General features: G+C 43.3%; 1 protein-coding gene across 1 annotated transcript in view; it reads left to right on the top strand.

Annotated features, from left to right (window-relative positions):
* The window catches only part of LOC138282944 (protein mono-ADP-ribosyltransferase PARP14-like), a 570,373-nt gene that overhangs the window by 116,637 nt on the left and 431,671 nt on the right, over positions 1 to 22,065 (top strand). The window contains exons 5-6 of the mRNA XM_069221010.1: positions 8,426 to 8,644; positions 18,172 to 18,393. Coding sequence (XP_069077111.1) covers positions 8,426 to 8,644; positions 18,172 to 18,393 — 441 coding nt within the window. The remainder of the gene's footprint in view (positions 1 to 8,425; positions 8,645 to 18,171; positions 18,394 to 22,065) is intronic.

The following is a 22,065-nucleotide window of genomic DNA, read 5'->3' as shown; positions in this document are numbered from 1 at the left end:
TGGATAACTGTTTGTCTAGATCATTACTTACTAGTTTATGGAAAACCTCAATATTGCTATCGCTCCCCATCCTGGGTATCCAGTTTGATTTTATCTTTAGACCACTTATTTCATGTAAATCTGGTAATATGTTCAAATCATTCAGCACTTTTAGAGTAGTTGTTGGAAGATCCTCATAATCTGTGATGGAGAGCAAAGCTGCAGTATCATAGATATCTTGTATAGATACTTCACTATGCTCACGTTTCTCTCTTGTTGTTCCTACATCTTGTCAATATTTGTTGCCTCAATTTTAAAAATCTCTTTAATTTTAAGCGTCTAATAAATTTATACAAGTCAATTTTCTGTCGAAAAATATTGCCCTTACTAGTTGGGCAAAAACCCAATCCTTTGCTCAGGAGTGACATAATTTCTGCAGACAAACTCTTATCTAATATATTGGTCACATTCAACCCCCGGTCTTCTGTTTTTTTTAGATCCTCTTGTCCCAAGATCTTGTTTTCATGCCCCCCCTGTCTTTGGGAGCCTCTTCCTCTCTGCCCCCTCTGGGTTTTCCTGGGAATTCCCTTCTCTGTTCTCGATTCCCCTGTTTTATTCTCCACATTTCTTGTAAAAAATGTACTTTTACTCACAGGTGCTATTCTTGACCTTATCGCTTCTCCCTCATCTGTATCACTACCACTTTTTGGGGCGACAATGAGTGAGGATGAGCCCAAACATATTGATGAAGTTGAGTGTGCTTGAGTCATGGTCCCCTATGCTAAATAGTCATATTTCCTTGCGAATGTAAACACCCTGCCATTCTGATAGTCCCACTCATCCCTTTTTAACTTCCTTGCTTTTCTTTGTTTGATTTCCTCCTGGTGTCCAGATAGTATTTCATTCAATATTTTATAGTTCTTATCAATGGCTCCCAATAGGCCTGAATCCTTAATCTCCTTCTCCAATATAGCAATCTTTGCCTGTAATTTTGAGACCTTCCATTGGCATTTTCTATAGGAATATCCATCAGTCTCATAGAACTCTATGTTAATTCTTTATTCCATTGTGTCAGTAAGTTCATGTCCAAGTCATCGTATGTTGGAAAGATTTGTGACCTGAGACCCCTCGGGATTCTGTTTAATTTTCTATATTGTTTCAATGTGGCCCCATTCCCATCACTTTGACATTTCATTTTTCTTTAGTTTCTCCAGTCTGACAAATTTGTCTCTAAGTCCTTCCTTCCGTTACTGATTCCCACTGTTAACGGCCTCCTGTACCGTATGGCCACTGTTTAGATTCTTAAACAGTTCCTCTGCCATTTTATCCCTATCCATAGTACTGTAATAGTGTTCTCTGATGATTCCTGACAGAGCTGCTTACTCCGCTGTACTACTATTCAATCAGCGGGTGGTTTAAAGGAGTGTTTGGTGCTTCCTGTCACCTATATGTTCAAATTTCACCACAATAGGTATTTAATTTTCAGACGCTGCAGTTTACAGGAAAAACGCCCCACATCCCTGCAAATCAACAATCAGTGATCACTGATAACAATCTCTATATACAAAGGCACACGTCCCACTAATGTCCAATGTTATTCAATCTTCATAGTTTATTCCGTATTCCTCCTCCAATCAGAATTCAGCTTAAGTTCAAGCTCCAGCCACTCTTGCCAACACGTGTTTCGTCTGGGGAATCACCCAGTGACTTCATCAGGGATGCAATTACACATAAACATCATATCTACCATTCTATATCTCTGATGTTCTTTTACAGAATAGTCCACCTCCTGTGAAGCAAGTGGGAACCTCTAATGATTTACATCACCTTCTTTTCCCCATTACCGTGTATTGTGTGACCATAAGACATATGTACATATATATCCATTCTCTTCATATAATGAATCTTATAAGTGATATTTAAGATAACTTCAATTAACTTGAGATAATTTCCTCGTGTACATGCATACACATGTGAGACCCTACTAAATTACCATACTCCCGTATTATGACAGATTGAACACACTACAACAATCACCCATAAAAGGTACCTGTGGATTCATTCTTTTTATATATCAAGCTGTTGTCCAGTTTTCATCCTTATTTTATACTCTTTCACCCATAATTTTTGTATGTTTTTCAAGTGTTCATGAGTCTCCATATCTCTTATAAATATTCTCCCCTCATTTCCGGGTTCTATGTAAATATAATCTCTCGTTAACGTCTTTCTTATCATATTGTTCTACATTCCAATCCAGTCCAAATTCCTCACCTATAGTTACCATGGTCTTCTCCATCTCACCCATTTCTAAATATTGTAATGCGTGCCCACAATACTGTGTGTTCCCATCAATCCTTATTGTTCCATTTACAACAGAAACTATAAATCAGCTGTCTCATAGACCTCCTCCGCCTATCCTCCTTTAATGTATTTCATTCACACGTAGTTAAGGTTTAATCAATGCTTGTCAGTTACGCCCTGTTCATTCTGTGTCACTTCATCCTCCTCTCTTCACTTCCCACGTTTATCCTCATATCACGCAACGCATATAGTTCCCTTCATTCCCTCGATTAGCATTCCCACTGCAATGTTTTTCAAAATCCATACTGCATTAATACAAAACCAAACTAAGTTCCCACACTCTCTTGAGCTGCACCCTCTCAAAATCAACCGTAATGGAACCTTACTTTGCATCACTGCCCCCATTCCAATTGGCCCCTGCCTATCCGAGTGCCCTCCAGGTTGCTGTAGCTCCTTGGTAAACATAACATGTTATGGGAAACTCGCTCTATACCCCCAATGTATTTCCCAGTCCACTCACCTGCGTTCGCCATCCGCCTGTGCAGCGAGTACACTTCCTTTTGTTTTATTAGTCCGCTCTCTATCTCCTCTGTCTCCGTCCCATTGACACAAAAAACGGACTAGATTCCTGAACACTCTCAGCCGGCTCACTTCTCAACAGGAAATCTTAATGAAACTGTTGTTCTATGTCCAAGTTCTGCGTTACCTGTTACAATTTAGCATCATTGTCTCCATTACGGCCGCACATCCATAAAATCCTCTCCTGGCATAATTATAAGCCTTACCTCTTTATTATGATTTCTACACTTTTCATATCCTTACCCTAATTTTCATATATTCCTTCATCTACCCTCATATTTAGTTCTCTTACCCCTTAAAGACTACCTGCTAATGTGCATTCTACATGTGTATGCATGAACATCCTTTATCTATAAGATCCTCATTTAACCAATCAGATTTTATCATCATTCTATGATTAGCCATATCAAGCCATTTTGAACTCATATACAAATACTAAATACATATCATCTATTTACACTGTACATTACACATTTTCTAGGTCCCTAGAAAATATTCCAATTCTTGATCCGTGTTTAAACCATCTTCCACCGCCCGTAACCTCATAATCCATATGGATTCTCTTCTTCTCAAATATAATTCTCTGTTACCTCCCCTAGGGTCCAAAGACACATTTTCTAATCCACATTTTTTAAAAATTGTGATTAGCATTCTGTGTGTCACTTATTCTCATGTGTTGTGCAATCGGATACCTTTCATCCCCTTGCTTGATTGCCCTCAGAAGTTCACTGATTCTGACTCTGAGAGGACAAATTGTGCTTCCTGCATATACACGTTCACATTTACATGATATTATATATATTACAAAGTTTGTCCCACAGGTAATATTCGTTTGTATTGTAAAACTATGGCCCATATGATCCGCAAATTCTTTTTTCCCATCCCATGAAGATTGAACAACATTGGACATTGGTGGGACGTGTGCCTTTGTATATAGAGATTGTTATCAGCGATCACTGATTGTTGATTTGCAGGGATTTGGGGTATTTTTTCCTGTAAAGTGCACCATCTGAAAATGAAATAACTATTGTGGTAACATGAACATATAGGTGACAGGAAGCGCCAAACACTCCTTTAAACCACCCGTTGATTGAATAGAAGTTTTTCAGGTACTTTGGCTGGGTAGTGGAGAACGAACATGGATCTATAGTTAGTCAGAGTATTCTTGTCCACAGAGGGTTTGTTCTGTAGTAGTAGGATGGAGGTGTTTCCATGAGATAGGGAAGGGAGTAGTGGTGTGATAGCAGCTGAGGATAGGCATAAGAGTTATGCACAAGGGGTCAAGTCCTTTGGAGAAATGTAGTGAATGCATGGATCCGAGGGCGATCCCAAGTGCATGGAGTGCATAGTAATAGCACTATCCAGAGGAGTGATGGCTGGCCAGCAGGGCAGTTTACTGGATGCTTCTGTCATCCAACTGGAGGAAAATGAGGGTGGCAAGGTCTGGTTGGGGTACGAAATAGTTGAAGCTGGTGATGGTTTTGTTGGTGTAGTAGGATATGTGGGGGCAGAGTGCTTCCGGAAGGGGTGGTGTTCATGAGATGATCTGTGAATTCCTTCACTGTGGCAAACATTTCTTTTGAAGAGTTGGAGTGGTTTTGAATCCTTTCTGTGAGTGCTGAGCACTTGGGGACTCTGAGTCGCCGGTAAACTTCCAGAATGATCCTGTTGTGAAGACATTTTCATCTAAAAAAAGATTTGTAAACCAACTTTTTTGATAAGGATTCAGAAACTCACTCTTAGGTTATGTAGTGACTTAGAACAACACACCACTTAACTAGAAACAAACCCATATTAAGAATTCTAAGACAACAACATTAAATAGAAGGGTGTTCCACAAGATGAGATCAGCACAGTGTACGTGAAATTGAGGACACAACAAAAGACAAATGTACACCATATATTATATCAATAAGAGCCTGTGAACAGTTATGTATACACTTTGACAAATGGGGCAAGTTGTCAACTCCATGTTTAGCCCCTTAAGGAAAACCCTTCTATTTAATGTTGTCTTAGAATTTTTAAATATAGTTTTATTTTTGGCTAAGTGATGTGTTGTTGTATGTCACTACATAACCTGTCTAAGGGGGAATTCTTAAACCTTTATCAAAAGAGTTTGTTTTCTAAATCTTTTTTGGTGGTAATACGTCTTCCTGACAGAATCATTCTGGAACTTTATATGTAATAGACCCAGATTCTGAGGGCTACCAGGTCTACCCACATGTATATTTTATTCTGAGTAACAGGTGGCAGATCAAAGGGGCTGATTTGGAAGTGTGTCTGTCTTTGTTGTTGTGGGTGTGCCACTACTGACCTTCCATCTGTTTGCAGGAGCACTTGGTGAGGAGGAGGTCTTCAATATACCAGCTTGCCTTTGCCTTAGGCCAAGATGATAAGGTTGTTTTTTTCTTGCACCAGTGCGACTGCAAAAGAAGGTGATTCATGTGTGGAAGTCAATGGTGGCATGTGGTAGGTCATTCGGATATGGCTGGGTTGAGACTGAAGTTCTGTGGTCCAGATTTCTTCAGGGATCTTGTTCCAATTTCATCTGAAGGTTCTGGTAAATTTGGTTCTGTGATTGTTGGAAAAGTGCAGGCTGAAGCGGAAGAGGGATCGGTCAGTCCCGATGAGGGGTGGGTTTATCCACTGTTACATCAGAGATGTTGATGAAAAAAGGGGCAAGGAGATGTCCAGCTGTGTGGGTGGCGTCTTTCACTCATTAGGCTAGTCATAATATGCTCAGTTCCTACAGGAAGTTGGTGTTGTTGGGGTCCGTGTGGTCCTCAAGTAGAAAGTTGTGGTATTCAGGAAAAATTAAGGAGTTGGAGGTGAGTACTAGCGGGGTGATGAGGTCCATAAGAGTGGTACTGAAGTTGAATCTTGGTCTTGCCAGCCGGTAGCTTAGGGCCATTCCCAAAGTGGTGATGTTCAAAGTGTTGAGTTTGAAGGCCATGGGTTCTTGGTTGTCACTGGTATTCGCTGAGGTAATGGAGCTGTTGAATTTAGTTTGTAGATGACTGCAAGTCCTCCCCTCGATTTGCTGATTCTGTCCTGAATTTTAATCCTGTAGCTCAGGGAATGGCTACTGCAATGCCCAGGGCGGTCAGGGGTTACTAAACATTTAAGGCATGTTTAGCATGCAAGTAAGACCAATAGATCCCAGTGCTGAGCAAAGACACGTTTGCCTTTGGTGGGCCTTCAGCACGCCACCGGTGCATCAGCACTGCGGTTGCTATTCAGGTCTGGGCATGGGGGAGGAGATGCGTTGGGTAGGAACTCCGGGTCGGGCGCAGAAGGCGAGAAAAGTGGTGTGGGAATGAACGGTAAGTGAGACAAGATAAAGAGGAGTGAAAGACAGAAAAACGTGCAAAAAGAAGGGAAAATGAAAACAGAGGCAAGCAGAAGGCAACAAAAAGCAAACAGAAGGATAAAAAGAGACAAAGAACACAACAAAGAGGCAAAAAAGATGCAAAGTGGAGGCAAAAGGAAGGCAAAAAGATGCAAATAGAAGAGGGTAAAAGAGAACTAAGTGGAGCAGGCAAAAAGAAACAGAGAGTGAGAAACAGGGCACAAGAGGAAGAGGAGAGCTATAGACAGAAAATAGGCAGATGAAGGGAGGGAAGCTGGGGCCTCGATCAAAAGCGCAGGTGAAGGCGGCCAGACAGGGCATGTCAGCACCTTTTCGAACTAGATAACTGTGCTGTCTAATACCCAGCACACTAGCAGCAGGTCAAGTCGCACATGCAGCTAAGCACATGCTTCTTGATAAAAAGTCAAGGCTCTGTCACTCTCCTCAAATAATCCACCTGTTGACTGTCACAAATGTGAAACAGGACAACCTATCAATTGGGAAGTCAGAATGACAATTTGTAGGCTTCCTAAATTTATTGCAGTAAAATTAATATTTAATTATACAATCTTGCAAGAATTAAACATTTAAATGGAAGACAGAATTACAGCAGTAGCACCCAGGATGACAAGTTCTGCAATAGTGGTTATGCTAATGACATTGAGTCCACACCCTTCCAAGTGTCACTTCATGGTGGTCCCTGTCCTGGTGAGGTTAAAAGCTCACTCTGCTGAGAACTGCCTACATTGATTACAGGAGGTCCTTGCTGGTCTATTTCTGCTCCTATCTCTGCAGGTGGATGGGCCAAATAGATGAACTCTGGCATCCTTCAGTGCCAGGACGTTCTCTTCACCTGTGCATGTATGTGCTGACACCAGCCCAAATCTCTGCAATCCAAAAAACTGAAACACCCAATCCAGGGCCGAACCTTTTGACATTGCTCACTTCCTGTGCTTCTCCATTCATGTCCTCCCTGCTTGTGCACCTCCTTTCTTGTACCCACTTCCTGTACCTCTGCTCTTATGCTCCACTTCCTGTGCATCTCCTATTGTGCCCTCACTTCCTGTGCTCTTCCATTCATGCCGTGACTTCTTGTACTACTCCTCTCAGGCCCCATCTCCAGTACTCCTCCTCTCATGCTCCACTTCCTATGCCCCTCCTCGTTTGCCCCTCACTACCTGTACTCCTTCATTCATGCTCCCACTTCCTGTACTCCTCCTCTCATGCTCCACTTCTTGTGCGCCTCTTTGCATGAAGAAAGAGGCACTTTATGTACGGCTTCTCTCATTACCTAATTTATTGAGCTTCTCCTTTCTTGTTCCCACTTCCTGTGCTCATCCTCTCATCTCCATTTTTTGTGCTCCTCCTTTCATGTTCCACCTTCCTGTCCTCCTCCTCTCATGACCCCATTTCTTATGCTCCTTCTTTCGTGCCCCACCTTTCCTGTACTCCTCCGATGCTCCACTTCATGTGCACCTCTTTTCATGCACCATCTTCTTATACTCCTCTTTTCATGCCCCCAGTTCCTCTATTACTCTCATGTGTCATGTCTTGTGCACCTCTTTTCATGTATCTCCTTCATGTGCTCCTCGTTTCATGCCTCACTTCCAGTGTTCTTCTCATGTGCCACTTCTTGTACACCTCTTTTCATGCCACCACTTCCTGTGCTCTTTCTCTAAAGCCCCACTTCTTGTGCTTCTCGTCTCATGTTACACTTTCTGTGCTTCTCCGTTCATGCCCCCACTTCCTGTACTTCTCTTATGCTGCACTTCTTGAGCTCATCCTCTCGCACCCCTGGTTCCTGTGCTCCTCCATTCATGCTTCCTCTTTTTGTGCTCCCCCTCTCATGCACCCACTTCCTGTGCTCCTCTTGTGTGCCACTTCTTGTGCTCCTCCTCTTGTGCCCCTTCTTTCTGTGCTCCTCTGTTTATGCTCCCACTTCTTGTGCTCCTCCTCTCATGCCCCAACTTCCTGGAATCCTCTTCTCGTAAGCCACTTCTTGTGCTCCTCCTTGTGCACCTTCTTACTCTGCTCCTATTTTCATTCCCCACTTCTTGGGCTGACCGCCTCCCTTCTTGCTCTCACTTCCTGTGCTCTTCCTTTCATGTGCCTACTTTCTGTACTCCACCTCTCAAACTCCTACTTTTATGCTCCTCCTTTCATACACATGCTTCTTGTGCACCTCCTTTCATGGATACTCCTTCCATCTCTCTGCAGACAGACGTCCTTGTTTGTCCACTGGCCTTCAACCTGGACTTGAAGATGAATCCTTTCTCCCGAGACATCATGGCTATTACCAGAGAAGGCATTAAGTTGGGTACAGACTGCCTGCAGCCCAAAGAGATTGTAGAATACTCCACGATTTACTGGAAGGGTCCAACTCTTTATTTTGTGAATTTTCTGCCACATCGGAACCTTCTGGGACAAGCAGCAAAGGTAAGACATTCAGCTGGATGTCTATGTGTATTGATGTTTGTGTGCTCAAAATATCCAAAAGTCAAATAATGGACACCGATTGCTTGATTCTCAATTGTTGCTTGTGGTGCGTCTGTAGCCTTTAGTAAGTTTACTCCTTCAGACTGCTAAATCTTTCTGTTGGTGTATGTTAGAAATTGGGTCTCTAGTTGGCAGAGGTATACACCCTTGTCCAAGTAGGGACCACAATCCTAGTCAGAGTAAGTCACAACACAACCCAATTTATCTGGTAGCTTGGCACTGAGCAGTCAGGCTTAACTTAGAAGGCAATGTGTACAGTATTTGTGCAATATCTCATACAGTAACACAGTGAAAACACAACAGAAATACACCACACAGGTTTAGAAAAATAGATGATATTTATCTGAATAAATAAGGTCAAAACAACAAAAATCCAATGTACACAAGCAAAGCGATACATTTTGAAAGATTAAATCCCACTAAAGCGCTTAGAAGCACAAGAGCTCCAACTGAGGCTATCACGGCGTTCCCAATAGTCCGATGCCACTAGTCCTGGTCACGGAGTCCATGGAACCCCAGGCACAGTACCTTTGAAAACGAAGAACCAAAGACATTGCACTCAGTTGTGGAAGTGATGCGGGCGCTGGACCCGGTGCGGCATCAGTCCCTTAGGGCGTCCGGGGAGGTGAGGCGTCGGTTCCGCACTGCGTGGCAGGGAAGGCATCAGTTCCTTCCAGTTGCAGGGGAAGCTGGTGCAGCGTTGGAGGCGAGGCATCGGTTCCTTGTGACACGGCGAGGTCCATGGATCCATTCAGTCAAGACGTGATGTGTTGACTTCACTGTGGAACATCAGCGGCATTGCGGCGATGTCAGACTTGCGCACAGCTGTTATGTGCAGCGAGGACCACGGAGCCAAAGCAGGCAGCGGTGTGGCGTCAGGCAGCGGCGTCTGTGCTGGAGTCACTGAGTTGGTCCTGGCGTTTCTGAAGTCAGTGAACTAGCTAGAAGCTAGTAGGTGAACTCTTTGTTGGCCCTGAGACTTCAGAACAGGAGGCAAGCTCAATCTAATTACTTGGAGAGCACCTTTTGGGAAGGCAGAGTCCTTCCAGCAAAGTCAGAGGCCAGCAGGCAGCAGGACAACAAGCAGGGCCAGGGGTCCTTTTCAGCAAAGCAATCCAGATGAGTCCTGGCAGAGTCCAGGTGTAGTTACAGAGGTGTCTGAGTTGGTAGCGTCAGAGACCCAGTATATATACCCAAAAATGCCTTTGAAGTGGGGGAAACTTCAGAGAATGGTTTTGAAGGGCACTCTTGTCTGGCAGGATCCCTGTGGTGGGTTATCAGTCCTTTGTGTGAGGGCAGGCCACTGGCCTTTGAAGTGTGAGCGAGAGCCACTCCACCCTTCCTGCCCAGGAAGACGCATTCAGTATGCAGCTCAATGCAGATGTGACTGAGTGTGCTTTGTTTATGGTTGTGTGAGTGGAGTGCACACGGGGAGCTATTAACTAGAACATGCCAGACGTGGATTGGAGACAGGCTGTAAGGCACAGATGGCAGTAAGTTTAGAGAAATGCCCACTTTCTAAAAGTGGCATTCCCAAAATGGCAATATTAAATCCAACTTCACCAGTAAGCAGGATTTTCTGTTCCAATTCTGGCAATACTAAACATGACAGGGCTACCCCTTCCAGATCAGAATCTATGACTTAAAAGTATATGAGGGCAGTTCTAATGCTAGTCTACGAGAGGAGCAGGCCTCACAGTGGTGGATAACGAATTTGTGAGTTTTTCAATACCAGGACATGTAAATCACATAAGTACAAGCCCTGCCCTTTACTTACATAGCACGCTGCCCTATGGGTTACCTAGGGCCTACCTTAGTGGGGACCTATATGTAGAAAAGGGGGAGTTTAAGGCCTGGCAAGACATTTTAAATGCCAAGTCGAAGTGCCACACAGGCTTTGCAATGACAAGCCTGAGCCATGGTTAAGAGGCTACTTATGTGGGTGGCACAATCAGTGCTGCAGACCCAGTAGTAGCATTTAGGGGCATATTTAAGAGCCCCTAGTGCCACCAGAGCATCACTTTTAGTGACGCTCCGGTGGCGATATGCCCTGTGCCATATTTACAAGGTGGCATTAGCCACTTTTTGTGGCTAAATGCCACCTTGTAAATACGGCCCCTTCACATGCAGCCCTTTGCGTGGAAGGGGATTACAATGGGTGTTGCTGTGGACGTGCCACAGCAACACCCATTGCATTTTGGCGCTGCCTCAGATTTATGAGATTTTGTAAACCTGAGGCAGCGCCAAATCTAACGCCTCCCAGAGGTGGCGTTAGCAAGGCGCAATGAGGAGGAGCTAGATGCCATACATGATTGTTTATGTGCGGGAAGGTGTATGAGCCAATATTACCATGTTTTTAGGGCGAGAGCACATGCACTTTAGCACTGGTTAGCTGTGTAAGGTGTCCAGAATCCTAAAGCCAACAAAAATGAGGTCACAAAAAGAGGAGGAGGAAGGCAAATAGTTTGGGGTGACCCTTCAGAGAGGGACATTTTCCAACAATGTAAAAGATAGTGCCTTGTTAGGTAAAAGCAGGCTTCTATGAACATTGCTGGTCTCGCCCCTGGTCAGTTATGGCTCAAGCGTCAGACCTGCATGAGAGAAGGCATGTAAAATATTTAAAAAGAATGCATGAAAGTAGAAAACCCAAACAATACAATTCTCAGTAGAACTAAAATGGTCTATAAAATGGTCAAAATCAGATCAGCATATATTTTTCAAAGTTTAAAGGTCAAAAAGTGCCCAGACGCATCAATGCACTAATGGAAGTCAATGGGCATGGGAGACCGGGTTGTAGGTGCCTTTTCAGGCTGACCACGATGGATGCTGAGTCTGCCAGGTTCTCCAGAAGTTCAAGGAAGGACACTGTAGCTGGAGGTTACTCCATGAGGTAGGGTACAATGAAGCTGATGCCGCACTGACACTTTTTGTTCTGACACCAAAAGCTCCAAGTGGGACCCGCCTGAAATAGCTTCTGCTAAAGTCACTTTGTGGCTAGGACAACCTTGCCGCTCTCTGCCACTGGGTTCTTCCATCTTGGACTTTATTGTATTGTATTGCAGTATTTATATAGCGCTTACTACCCTAGTATGTATTAAGAGTTTGACACAAAATAGGCAGTTATCCTGCCACCCTACTTAAAGCATCTAGCCATGTGTACACTCTGAATGCAGCAGAAGTAGCATCTGCCTTTGTTTGGCAGATGTCCTGGAAGCAAACATCCTAGTTTTCTCTCCACAGCTGCCAGGCTTTCACATTGCTTATGTGAGACATTTCAGTGGTTCCAGTGCCCTTGTGAGTGGCATTCATCTGCCAGATGTGTGACACTCAGAGTAAGACTCGTGCAAGGAAAACCAAGCAATGAAGTGCATGAAATAGAGAAATAGCAGAAATGACACCATTTGGGGCAATGGGAAGCTGTGAAATATCTGAAAACACCTGCAAAGCTCCTGAAATCGAAGGTTAACACCTGCTTCATAATGAACACTAAACATCGGCGTATTTTGTGGCAGCCTATCTCATACTGTGTGTAATACAGTTTTGAAAGGATCTGCATATCCACAGTGCTTTCTCCCGCAAGCTGCGACCTCGTGGCACTATAATAGGGAATTCACTAACCCCCACTGTGCCAACCAGCACTCAATTCAGTAAGTTTCTCTCTGGTTCCACACAAAACATCTGCAGTGATTACATTAACCGATTGAGGTTTCCCAATGTAAATGTAAAAGAATACATTTCCCATCAATTTATTTTACTCGTATGATTTATCATCTTTCATTTAGGTGTGTGCTTTTTTGTGGACCTAAAAAGAAAGATAAACAAAATAGTTACAGAATATGTCCCTGTTTCTGTTTTGATGTGAAACATAAGCAGCATTGGCTGTGGAGCAGTCAGAAGAAAATCCCATTATGTCTTAACACCTCTGATTCCAGCAGGTATTAAGCCTGGCTTCAGAGCAGGGCATATGAGCAGTATAGTTCATGCAGTGCTGACAGCTGGGCTTTTACAGCTTCAAGGAGCTGGAAATCGCCACACACCATTCATGATAATTAAGAGATAAATACCATTCATTCTTTGAGTGATACCACTCTGAAAACACAGCACCCGACTGAAACCAATTCAGGCTAAAACATCACTCAAGAGGCCCAGAGACTGTGACAGTCGCTGTGATAAAATCATATTACTATTTATGGTTCTCATAGAGACCCTCTATTGTTTATTTCAGTTTCTGAAAGGCATAGCTCATTACCATGACATCAGAACAGTTGATAACGAAACTGGTTATCAGCTGTTGTGACAGCATAAAGGCCTTCCAGGCCAGGTGACCGGGCTCTCTGGGGGCTGTCAGTGCTCGCTGATCATCTACTTATCACAGGTGCAGGAGGGGCAAGGAAAGCAGGGCTAAAGATAGCAGGGAAGAGATGTATTTTAAAAATTTGCATCAGGGACCAGGTTACCTGGTGAGATGTTGTTGTTTGACACCATATATCACTCAGGTCTCAGCTGGGTATGCAGGATTTGTATCACGTGCAGTAGTGTAAGGTAGGGGCAGATGATTTTGGGGGCCTTACATAGCAAAATTATAGATGGGTTAAAAGTGCATTATGGGGATGTTTTTCATCTCGGGGTTCTGAGTGACATCATAGATAACTCGAGCTTCACTCTCGAGATCTCTCAGAACCCCTGGGTGAAAAGCATCCCCGTAATTAACTGCTACCCATTAGTTCAGGACACCAACTTCACATTGTGACATTAAGAAATGTAATCGCAGCGGTGCAGACAGACTGTGCTATTTGTTTATATGGAAGCTGAGAGTAGGGACCTCTGCTAAACAGACTGCATCATCCGAGCAAAGGATATCTTTCAAGAAGAATAGCCATGAACCAGCAATTTAGACAACGTCACAGAACACACACTGAGACACAATCACAAGCTACATTTCATGTGGATTCTGCAGTCTGACAAAATGACTGCTTTAGCCCATTATCAAAACGCCGTGAGAGCATATGTGGGACAAAGTAACTACCTATGAAAAGGCAACGCTTTGAAGGATAGTCCATCCAAGCAGTGGCAAACCTTGAAAAACCTATGCAAACCACTGACTGGAGTGAGCTGCCCCATGAAAGTATGCACGTGAAAGTATTTACATCAAACTATGAACAAGGAAGGGTGTACATGAAAGTATGTACATAGAAGTATTTACATAAAAGTATGTACATGACAGACGAAAGTATTTACATCAAAGTATGAACATAGAAGGGTGTACATGAAAGTATTTACATCAAACTATGTAGATGGAACGGTCCCACTTTATAAAGCACCTGTAAGCTCCGCCCGCTGAGCCACGCCCTGTCCACCCTCGAAGTAGGTAAAGGAATTCCCGCCTTTTACCAGGATGATGGACAGCTTTCCAAAACGACCCCACTGCGTTTACCGCCGATTCACGTGGTGCGTTGTTGATGCGCAGAAGCACGAGGACATCTCCACAAAGACGCACTAGTAACAATAACATTGCCAAAGGCACACAAGGTTGCTGGAGACGTTTTACCCCGTGGCCCATCACGTACCCCTAGTATACAATACAAACAGGGCGTATAAAACATGATAGGTAACGCTTACTGACATACTCGTAGAAAATACTCCGGTTGGGTAGGCCACGATGCTCATTTTACAGAAACTAAACCTCAACAGAAAGCACTTAGCATAAAGGAGCAGCAGGTGCCGCAGTTGAAGCTCAGCTTCTGGAAAGGACAAGCCACCCTAACTCTTGGGCTTGGCAAAGATAAAGCAAGGCTGTGCGCTCAGAGATCCCATAGCAGAAAAAGATCTAGAATCCTTCCTGGAGGTGAACTGATGATGTACTGGAGCGTAATCTGTATCTGACTGTGACGCGCGGGCTCTATCTTCCTCTGCTGGAGACACAGAGTAGAAGGTTCTCCCTTTATAAAGCACCTGTAAGCTCCGCCCGCTGAGCCACGCCCCGTCCACCCTCGAAGTAGGTAAAGGAATTCCCGCCTTTTACCAGGATGATGGACAGCTTTCCGAAACGACCCCACTGCGTTTACCGCCGATTCCGGTGGTGCGTTGTTGATGCGCAGAAGCACGAGGACATCTCCACAAAGACGCACTAGTAACAATCACATTGCCAAAGGCACACAAGGTTGCTGGAGACGTTTACCCCGTGGCCCATCACGTACCCTTAGTGTACAATATAAACGGGGCGTATAAAACATGCTAGGTTACGCTTACTGACATACTCGTAGAAAATACTCCGGTTGGGTAGGCCACGATGCTCATTTTACAGAAACTAAACCTCAAAGGAAGCACTTACAAATATAATCGTAGCAGGTGCCGCAGTTGAAGCTCAGCTTCTGGAAAGGACAAGCCACCCTAACTCTTGGGCTTGGCAAAGATAAAGCAAGGCTGTGCGCTCAGAGATCCCATAGCAGAAAAGATCTAGAATCCATCCTGGAGGTGAACTGATGATGTACTGGAGCGTAATCTGTATCTGACTGTGACGCGCGGGCTCTATCTTCCTCTGCTGGAGACACAGAGTAGAAGGTTCTCCCTTTATAAAGCACCTGTAAGCTCCGCCCGCTGAGCCACGCCCCCGTCCACCCTCGAAGTAGGTAAAGGAATTCCCGCCTTTTACCAGGATGATAGACAGCTTTCCAAAACGACCCCAATGCGTTTACCGCCGAATCCGGTGGTGCGTTTGTTGATGCGCAGAAGCACGAGGACATCTCCACAAAGACGCACTAGTAACAATCACATTGCCAAAGGCACACAAGGTTGCTGGAGACGTTTACCCCGTGGGCCATCACGTACCCTTAGTGTACAATATAAACGGGGCGTATAAAACATGCTAGGTAACGCTTACTGACATACTCGTAGAAAATACTCCGGTTGGGTAGACCACGATGCTCATTTTACAGAAACTAAACCTCAAAGGAAGCACTTAGAAATATAAACGTAGCAGCTGCCGCAGTTGAAGCTCAGCTTCTGGAAAGGACAAGCCACCCTAACTCTTGGGCTCGGCAAAGATAAAGCAAGGCTGTGCGCTCAGAGATCCCATAGCAGAAAAAGATCTAGAATCCATCCTGGAGGTGAACTGATGATGTACTGGAGCGTAATCTGTATCTGACTGAGACGCGCGGGTTCTATCTTCCTCTGCTGGAGACACAGAGTAGAAGGTTCTCCCTTTATAAAGCACCTGTAAGCTCCGCCCGCTGAGCCACGCCCCATCCACCCTCGAAGTAGGTAAAGGAATTCCTGCCTTTTACCAGGATGATGGACAGCTTTCCAAAACGACCCCAATGCGTTTACCGCCGATTCCGGTGGTGCGTTGTTGATGCTCAGAAGCACAAGGACATCTCCACAAAGACGCACTAGTAACAATCACATTGCAAAAGGCACACAAGGTTGCTGGAGACGTTTACCCCGTGGCCCATCACGTACCCTTAGTGTACAATATAAACGGGGCGTATAAAACATGATAGGTAACGCTTACTGACATACTCGTAGAAAATACTCCGGTTGGGTAGGCCACGATGCTCATTTTACAGAAACCAAACCAATAACAATAAAATACACACACACTCTTTTAAACCTGTCTGACTAAGTATTTTTTTACCCATGATTCTAATAATGTATTGTATGTGCATATGTGTGTATATTCATGTGTGTGTGTGTATAAATATATATATATATGTGTATGTATGTGTATATGTTGTTTCTGTGCCTGGCATGTTTGTGGATCATTGCATGGCTCCTGGTTTTTTTGGGTTGTTATACTAGGTATCTATGAATTTCTGCTCTCTTTTTATCACACTTATCTACTCATCACTCTTATGTCATGTCTCTATCAAACTATCCTCCATTCTCACTCGGACTCATCCCAAATCCCTTCGACCACTTTCATCTCCTAAATATCTCTGCCTAAGCTCTTCCCTCCACCTCCACATCTAACTCACCAAACCTCACTCTACCTCTGTGACCTCCCACACAACCCTACTAAATTTTCCTGCATTCATCTCACCCTGCTACTATGCTCTCCCTAACCCTTCCACATCCTCTTTCCCCTCCGCTCCCCTTTTATTCATCTCAAGCCTTTGGATTGAGTAAATGAAGGATAAACTCCCAATTAACACTTCTGGATTTCTTTCCTCCTCCACCCCTCCATTACTCCAGTCAATCTAACTAACAAACTCTCATATCCGCAACTCAAATTAACTCATAATAATACTAAAACTGTACTCCTTATTAAATTATACTAATCCATCACTAATTCTTGTTGGGTACCGGAGTAGCGTGCTACTCATCGAAAAGCGCTTCGACGCCTCGTCAGGGGTAGTAAGCGCTATATAAATACGATTACAATTACAATTACAATTACATGGAATGATGTCCATAGAAGTATTTACATAAGAGTATGTACATGAAAGTATTTACATCAAAGTATGAACATGGAAGAGTGTACATGAAAGTATTTACATCACATTACGTACATGGAAGGTTTACATGGAAGCATTTACATCAAACTATGTACATGGACGGTTGTACATGAAATTATGTACATAGATGTATTTATATGAAAGTATTTACATCATAGTATGAACATGGGAGGGTGTACATGAAAGTGTTTACATCAAACTATGTACATGGAAGGGTGTACGTCAAAATATTTACATCAAACTATGAACAAGGAAGGGTGTACATGAAAGTATGCACATAGAAGTATTTACATAAAAGTATGTACATGAAAGACGAAAGTATTTACATCAAAGTATGAACATAGAAGGGTGTACATGAAAGTATTTATATCAAACTCTGTAGAAGGAACGGTGTACATGAAATGATGTCCATAGAAGTATTTACATAAGAGTATGTACATGAAAGTATTTACATCAAAGTATGAACATGGAAGAGTGTACATGAAAGTATTTACATCACATTACGTACATGGAAGGTTTACATGGAAGCATTTACATCAAACTATGTACATGGATGGTTGTACATGAAATTATGTACATAGAAGTATTTATATGAAAGTATTTACATCATAGTATGAACATGGGAGGGTGTACATGGAATGATGTACATAGAAGTATTTACTTAAGAGTATATACATGAAAGTATTTACATCAAAGTATGAACATGGAAGGGTGTACATGAAAGCATTTACTTCAAACTATGTACATGGAAGGTTGTACATGAAAGTATGTACATAGAAGTATTTATATGAAAATATTTACATCATAGTATGACCATAGAAGAATTTACATGAAAGTATGTACATGAAAGTTAGTAAACAAAAGTATGTACATGGAAGGGTGTACATAAAAGTATGTACACGAAAGGGTGCGCATCAAAGTATGTACATGAAGTGATGTACATGGAAGGATGCACTTGAAATTATGTACATGAATGGCTTAATGGTTAAAAGTAATCACATCCCTTGGTTTCAGGTCTACAGGGCCAATATTAGATGCTGTCTCGACAAGTGTCAGGCCTCTGCTGTGCATTCCATCACTTTTCCAATCATCGGATCTGGAGGGTTTGAATTCCCTTTGGAGGAGGAGATCATGTGGCTTCTGGAAGAGATTATGTGCTTTACTCAAGAAACTGACAACATAGCGCTGAGGAGAGTGCAGCTTGCCTTGCCGCATGGAGACGGCCGGGCACATTCAGTAAGTATCAGCTGCTGGGCACCTTGGAGTTACTCGACTAATTGCATAATATATAACAGGGCTGTCCATGCTGAGGCCATGAGGGATGGATCCATAGTTTAAGAGATACATATAGCATACATGTGCACACAATTCATTTTAATTGTGAACATTTACAAAGTAACTGGCCATCCTGAAAATCTACCAGACCTTAAGGAAGAAGGGTAGACAAACGTAGTGCATAATTGTTTTAATTAGTTATCATAATGACTATTAGTGCTTTAATTGAGCTGCTAATCCTTTACTAGAGGTCCCGGGGGTCAGACGTGAAGGATTGCAGTACCAGTGTGCAGTGTGACTTTAAGTCATTACTTTAGGTTCTACAGGTGCTCTCTGTTTTAAGGCTGATGAAGGTCCCTTTACTCAGATACAAATCCTTGTTATAGCAGGCTTCAGTATCTTCAGCTCCTAGAAGAAGTCCCACAGGTACCCAAAGCTGTGAATAGCTGCCAAGTTATTTATTTAGCTGTGTATGACATTTCCAGGGATTCAGTGACCTTAGGTGGTATGTTTTTGTCAAAAATGGCAGAAGTGATGATAGTTCACCAGACTGTAAAAAGAGTATGTGGTAGTAACTCCAGCTAAAAACATGTACAGATTGAGAGCAACATAACGCGCAAAAATGTGCCTTCTACTCTAAGAACTGAAACAGGTGGTCTGTAAGATGACCTGAACATTGGTTTATCAGGGATCCTTTCTTGCACTAGAGTTCCTGCGTTGGGAAGACAACCTCCAGCAGCGTTATCAACATTAGCGCTCATATAGAGGAGCAAGGCCGAAAAGCTCATGGAAACCTGAGGTGATTAGCAATAGATTTACAATATACTGTAAGGCAGAGTGTACTTTATTCCTCATAAGAGCCCAGATATAGGATGCATTTTACTGGTCACAAATGGCCCATCGGGCCGTTTCCCGACTTGTAAAATGCATTTTGACATGTACAAGCCTATTTTACGAGTCGGTACCCTATTACCAACTCGCAAGACAGGGTTTGCAACATGCTATTAGTAAGGGGCGTGTAAAGGGTGTCCCTTCTTAATAGCAAGTCGCAGGGCCATGTGAGTTGTACAAATGTTTTGCGAACAGAATGCAGCTGCAAAACATTTGCAGATTACCACCAGTTTCAAATTAGTGGTAAGTCATTTGCAAATGGGAAGAGGTCCCCAGGAGCACCTTCACGTTTGTGAATGGGGCCCCCAAAATGTTTTAAGAGGAAGCAGTGGTTCCACGGATCACTGCCCACTCCCAAAAATACAAAGAAAACTTTTATTTTTTATTTTTAAAATGCATCCCGTTTTCCTTTCTCAACTTCATCTAAAATGTGCAAATAATAAATATTTTTCCTTATACCTTTATTTAAGATTTTTGCATAAAGAACATATAATCAAACATCAGGAAATGCTTTAAAGAAAAAAAAATGCAAAAGCTTTGAGGGAAAGAGAGCAGAGACAGCATTCGGCAGTTCAAACAGCATAAGATAGGACTATGCATCAAAAAAGCCCAAAAAGGGAGGGGAGAGGGGTAAAAATGATAATGTAGGAGGTAGTGACCTAGCAGCCTACAGGCGCCCTACATTTAGAGAGGGCAAGGAGCTGAGGAAGGTCGGAAGGCCCAGGTGGTCCAGTACACGAGGAGTCCGTACCCATCTAAGCGTAGGTTGGTGGGTTACAGTGTAGCAGTAATAATCCCCAGATCAGCCGCGGGCTGGGGATTCAGCGTCCCGAGATAATTTCCAAAGGGTTGCCATATGTTTTTGGGTCATGAAGATGGCGGTTGTAGCGATGCATAGACTTCACTAGTAGTGTCGCAGTAGGCCATATGTCGGAGCCAAGCCGCATGAGTGGGGCGAGCACTGCTGCCCCAATGAAGGGCAATCTAGCCAGTAGTAATGCAAGTGCAGTAAAGCATCTCAGGGTCAACAGCAAGGGATTAACGTAGCTGCGGAGTGCTAGTAGTGGACCAGGGGCAAGTGTTTGCTCCATCATTTGTGTCAATGAGTCATGGACAGAGTTCCAGAACTTATGAATTGGGGCGCAGGTCCAGGAGAGATGCGCCAATTCAGCATGCTCAGCAGTGTGGCCGGGTGGGATCTAGTTTGGCCAGTGCGGGTGGTGTCGAAAAGTGTGGTGTAAATATTTGTAGTGTAATAATTTATCATCAGCGTGTAGGGAGACTAGCAGCAGCCTGTGATTGAATCTCACCCCGTGGTCCAAATGGCATTCCTGAAAGTAGCGCACAAGAGGGTCCGTGGCTATGATAAATAGAAGGGGAGAAAGAGGGCATCCCTGACGAGTGCCCCGTGTTAGAAGGAAGGGCTCTGATAAAGTGTCGCTTATATGAAGGCGGGCTGTGGGTGCTATATATAGCAGTGTGATTCTTTCCCTGAATCTCTTAGGGGTACCCAGTTTCGTGAGGATGGTGTGTAGGAAGGACCATTCCAGGGAGTTGAACCCATTTTTGGCATCTAATAGTGCCTCTACCACAGGGAGATCATTTGAATAACCCCTTCGCTGGCAGGCCTTTTCCCCTCCTGTGCTGAGCTGTTTTTTGGCTATTTGGGGCAGTTTGCGCTTAGGCCCTCATAACGTTTTGTCCACATAAAGTATCCACACCAAATTTGCGTCCTTTTTTCCAACATCCTAGGGATTCTAGGGATACCCAGAGTTAGCGGGCTCCCTTGAAGGAGGCAAAGAAATTAGCCAAAATACAGCAAACATTTAGTTTTTTTTTAAAACAATGGGAAACAGGGGCTGCAGAAGAAGGCTTGTGTTTTTCCCCCTGAAAATGGCATCAACAAAGGGTTTGCTGTGCTAAAATCACCATCTTCCCAGCTTTCAGGGACAGGCAGACTTAAAACATAAAACCACATTTTTCAACACAATTATGGCATTTTACTGGGACATACCCCGTTGTTACTATTTTTTGTGCTTTGAGCCTCCTTCCAGTTAGTGACAGAAATGAGTGTGAAACCAATGCCGGATCCCAGACAGCTAAACATTTCTTAAAAGTAGACAAAATTCTGAATTCAGCAAGGGGTAATTTGTGTAGACCCTACAGGGGTTTTCTACAGAAAATAACAGCTGAAATTACAAAATATTGAAATTGAGGTGAAAAAACATCAATTTTTCTCCACGTTTTACTCTGTAACTTTTTCCTACAATGTCATATTTTCAAACGTAATATACCCTTACGTCTGTTAGACTCTTCTGGTTGCGGGGATATATAGGGCTTGTAGGTTCATCAAGAACTCTTGGTACCCAGAGCCAATAAAGGAGCTGCACCTTGCAATGGGTTTTCATTGTATACCGGGCATGCAGCAATTAATTTGGTGAAATATAAAAAGTGAGAAATAGGTATCAAGAAAACCTTAATATTTCCAAAATGGGCACAAGATAAGGTGTTGAGAATCAGTGGTTATTTGTACACCTCTGAATTCTGGGGTGCCCATACTAGCATGTGAATTACAGGGCATTTCTCAAATAGACATCTTTTTTACTTGTCTTACATTTGGAAGGAAAAAATGTAGAGAAGGGGCAGTAACACTTGTTTTGCTATTCTGTGTTCCCCCAAGTCTCCCGATAAAAATGATACCTCAATTGTGTGGGTAGGCCTAATGCTTGTGACAGGAATTGC

Source organism: Pleurodeles waltl, chromosome 2_2, assembly GCF_031143425.1.
Source record: "Pleurodeles waltl isolate 20211129_DDA chromosome 2_2, aPleWal1.hap1.20221129, whole genome shotgun sequence".
Taxonomy (NCBI): Eukaryota; Metazoa; Chordata; class Amphibia; order Caudata; family Salamandridae; genus Pleurodeles; species Pleurodeles waltl.
The sequence above is the reverse complement of the archived record's forward strand: the minus strand, read 5'-3'. Positions and strand labels throughout refer to the sequence as shown.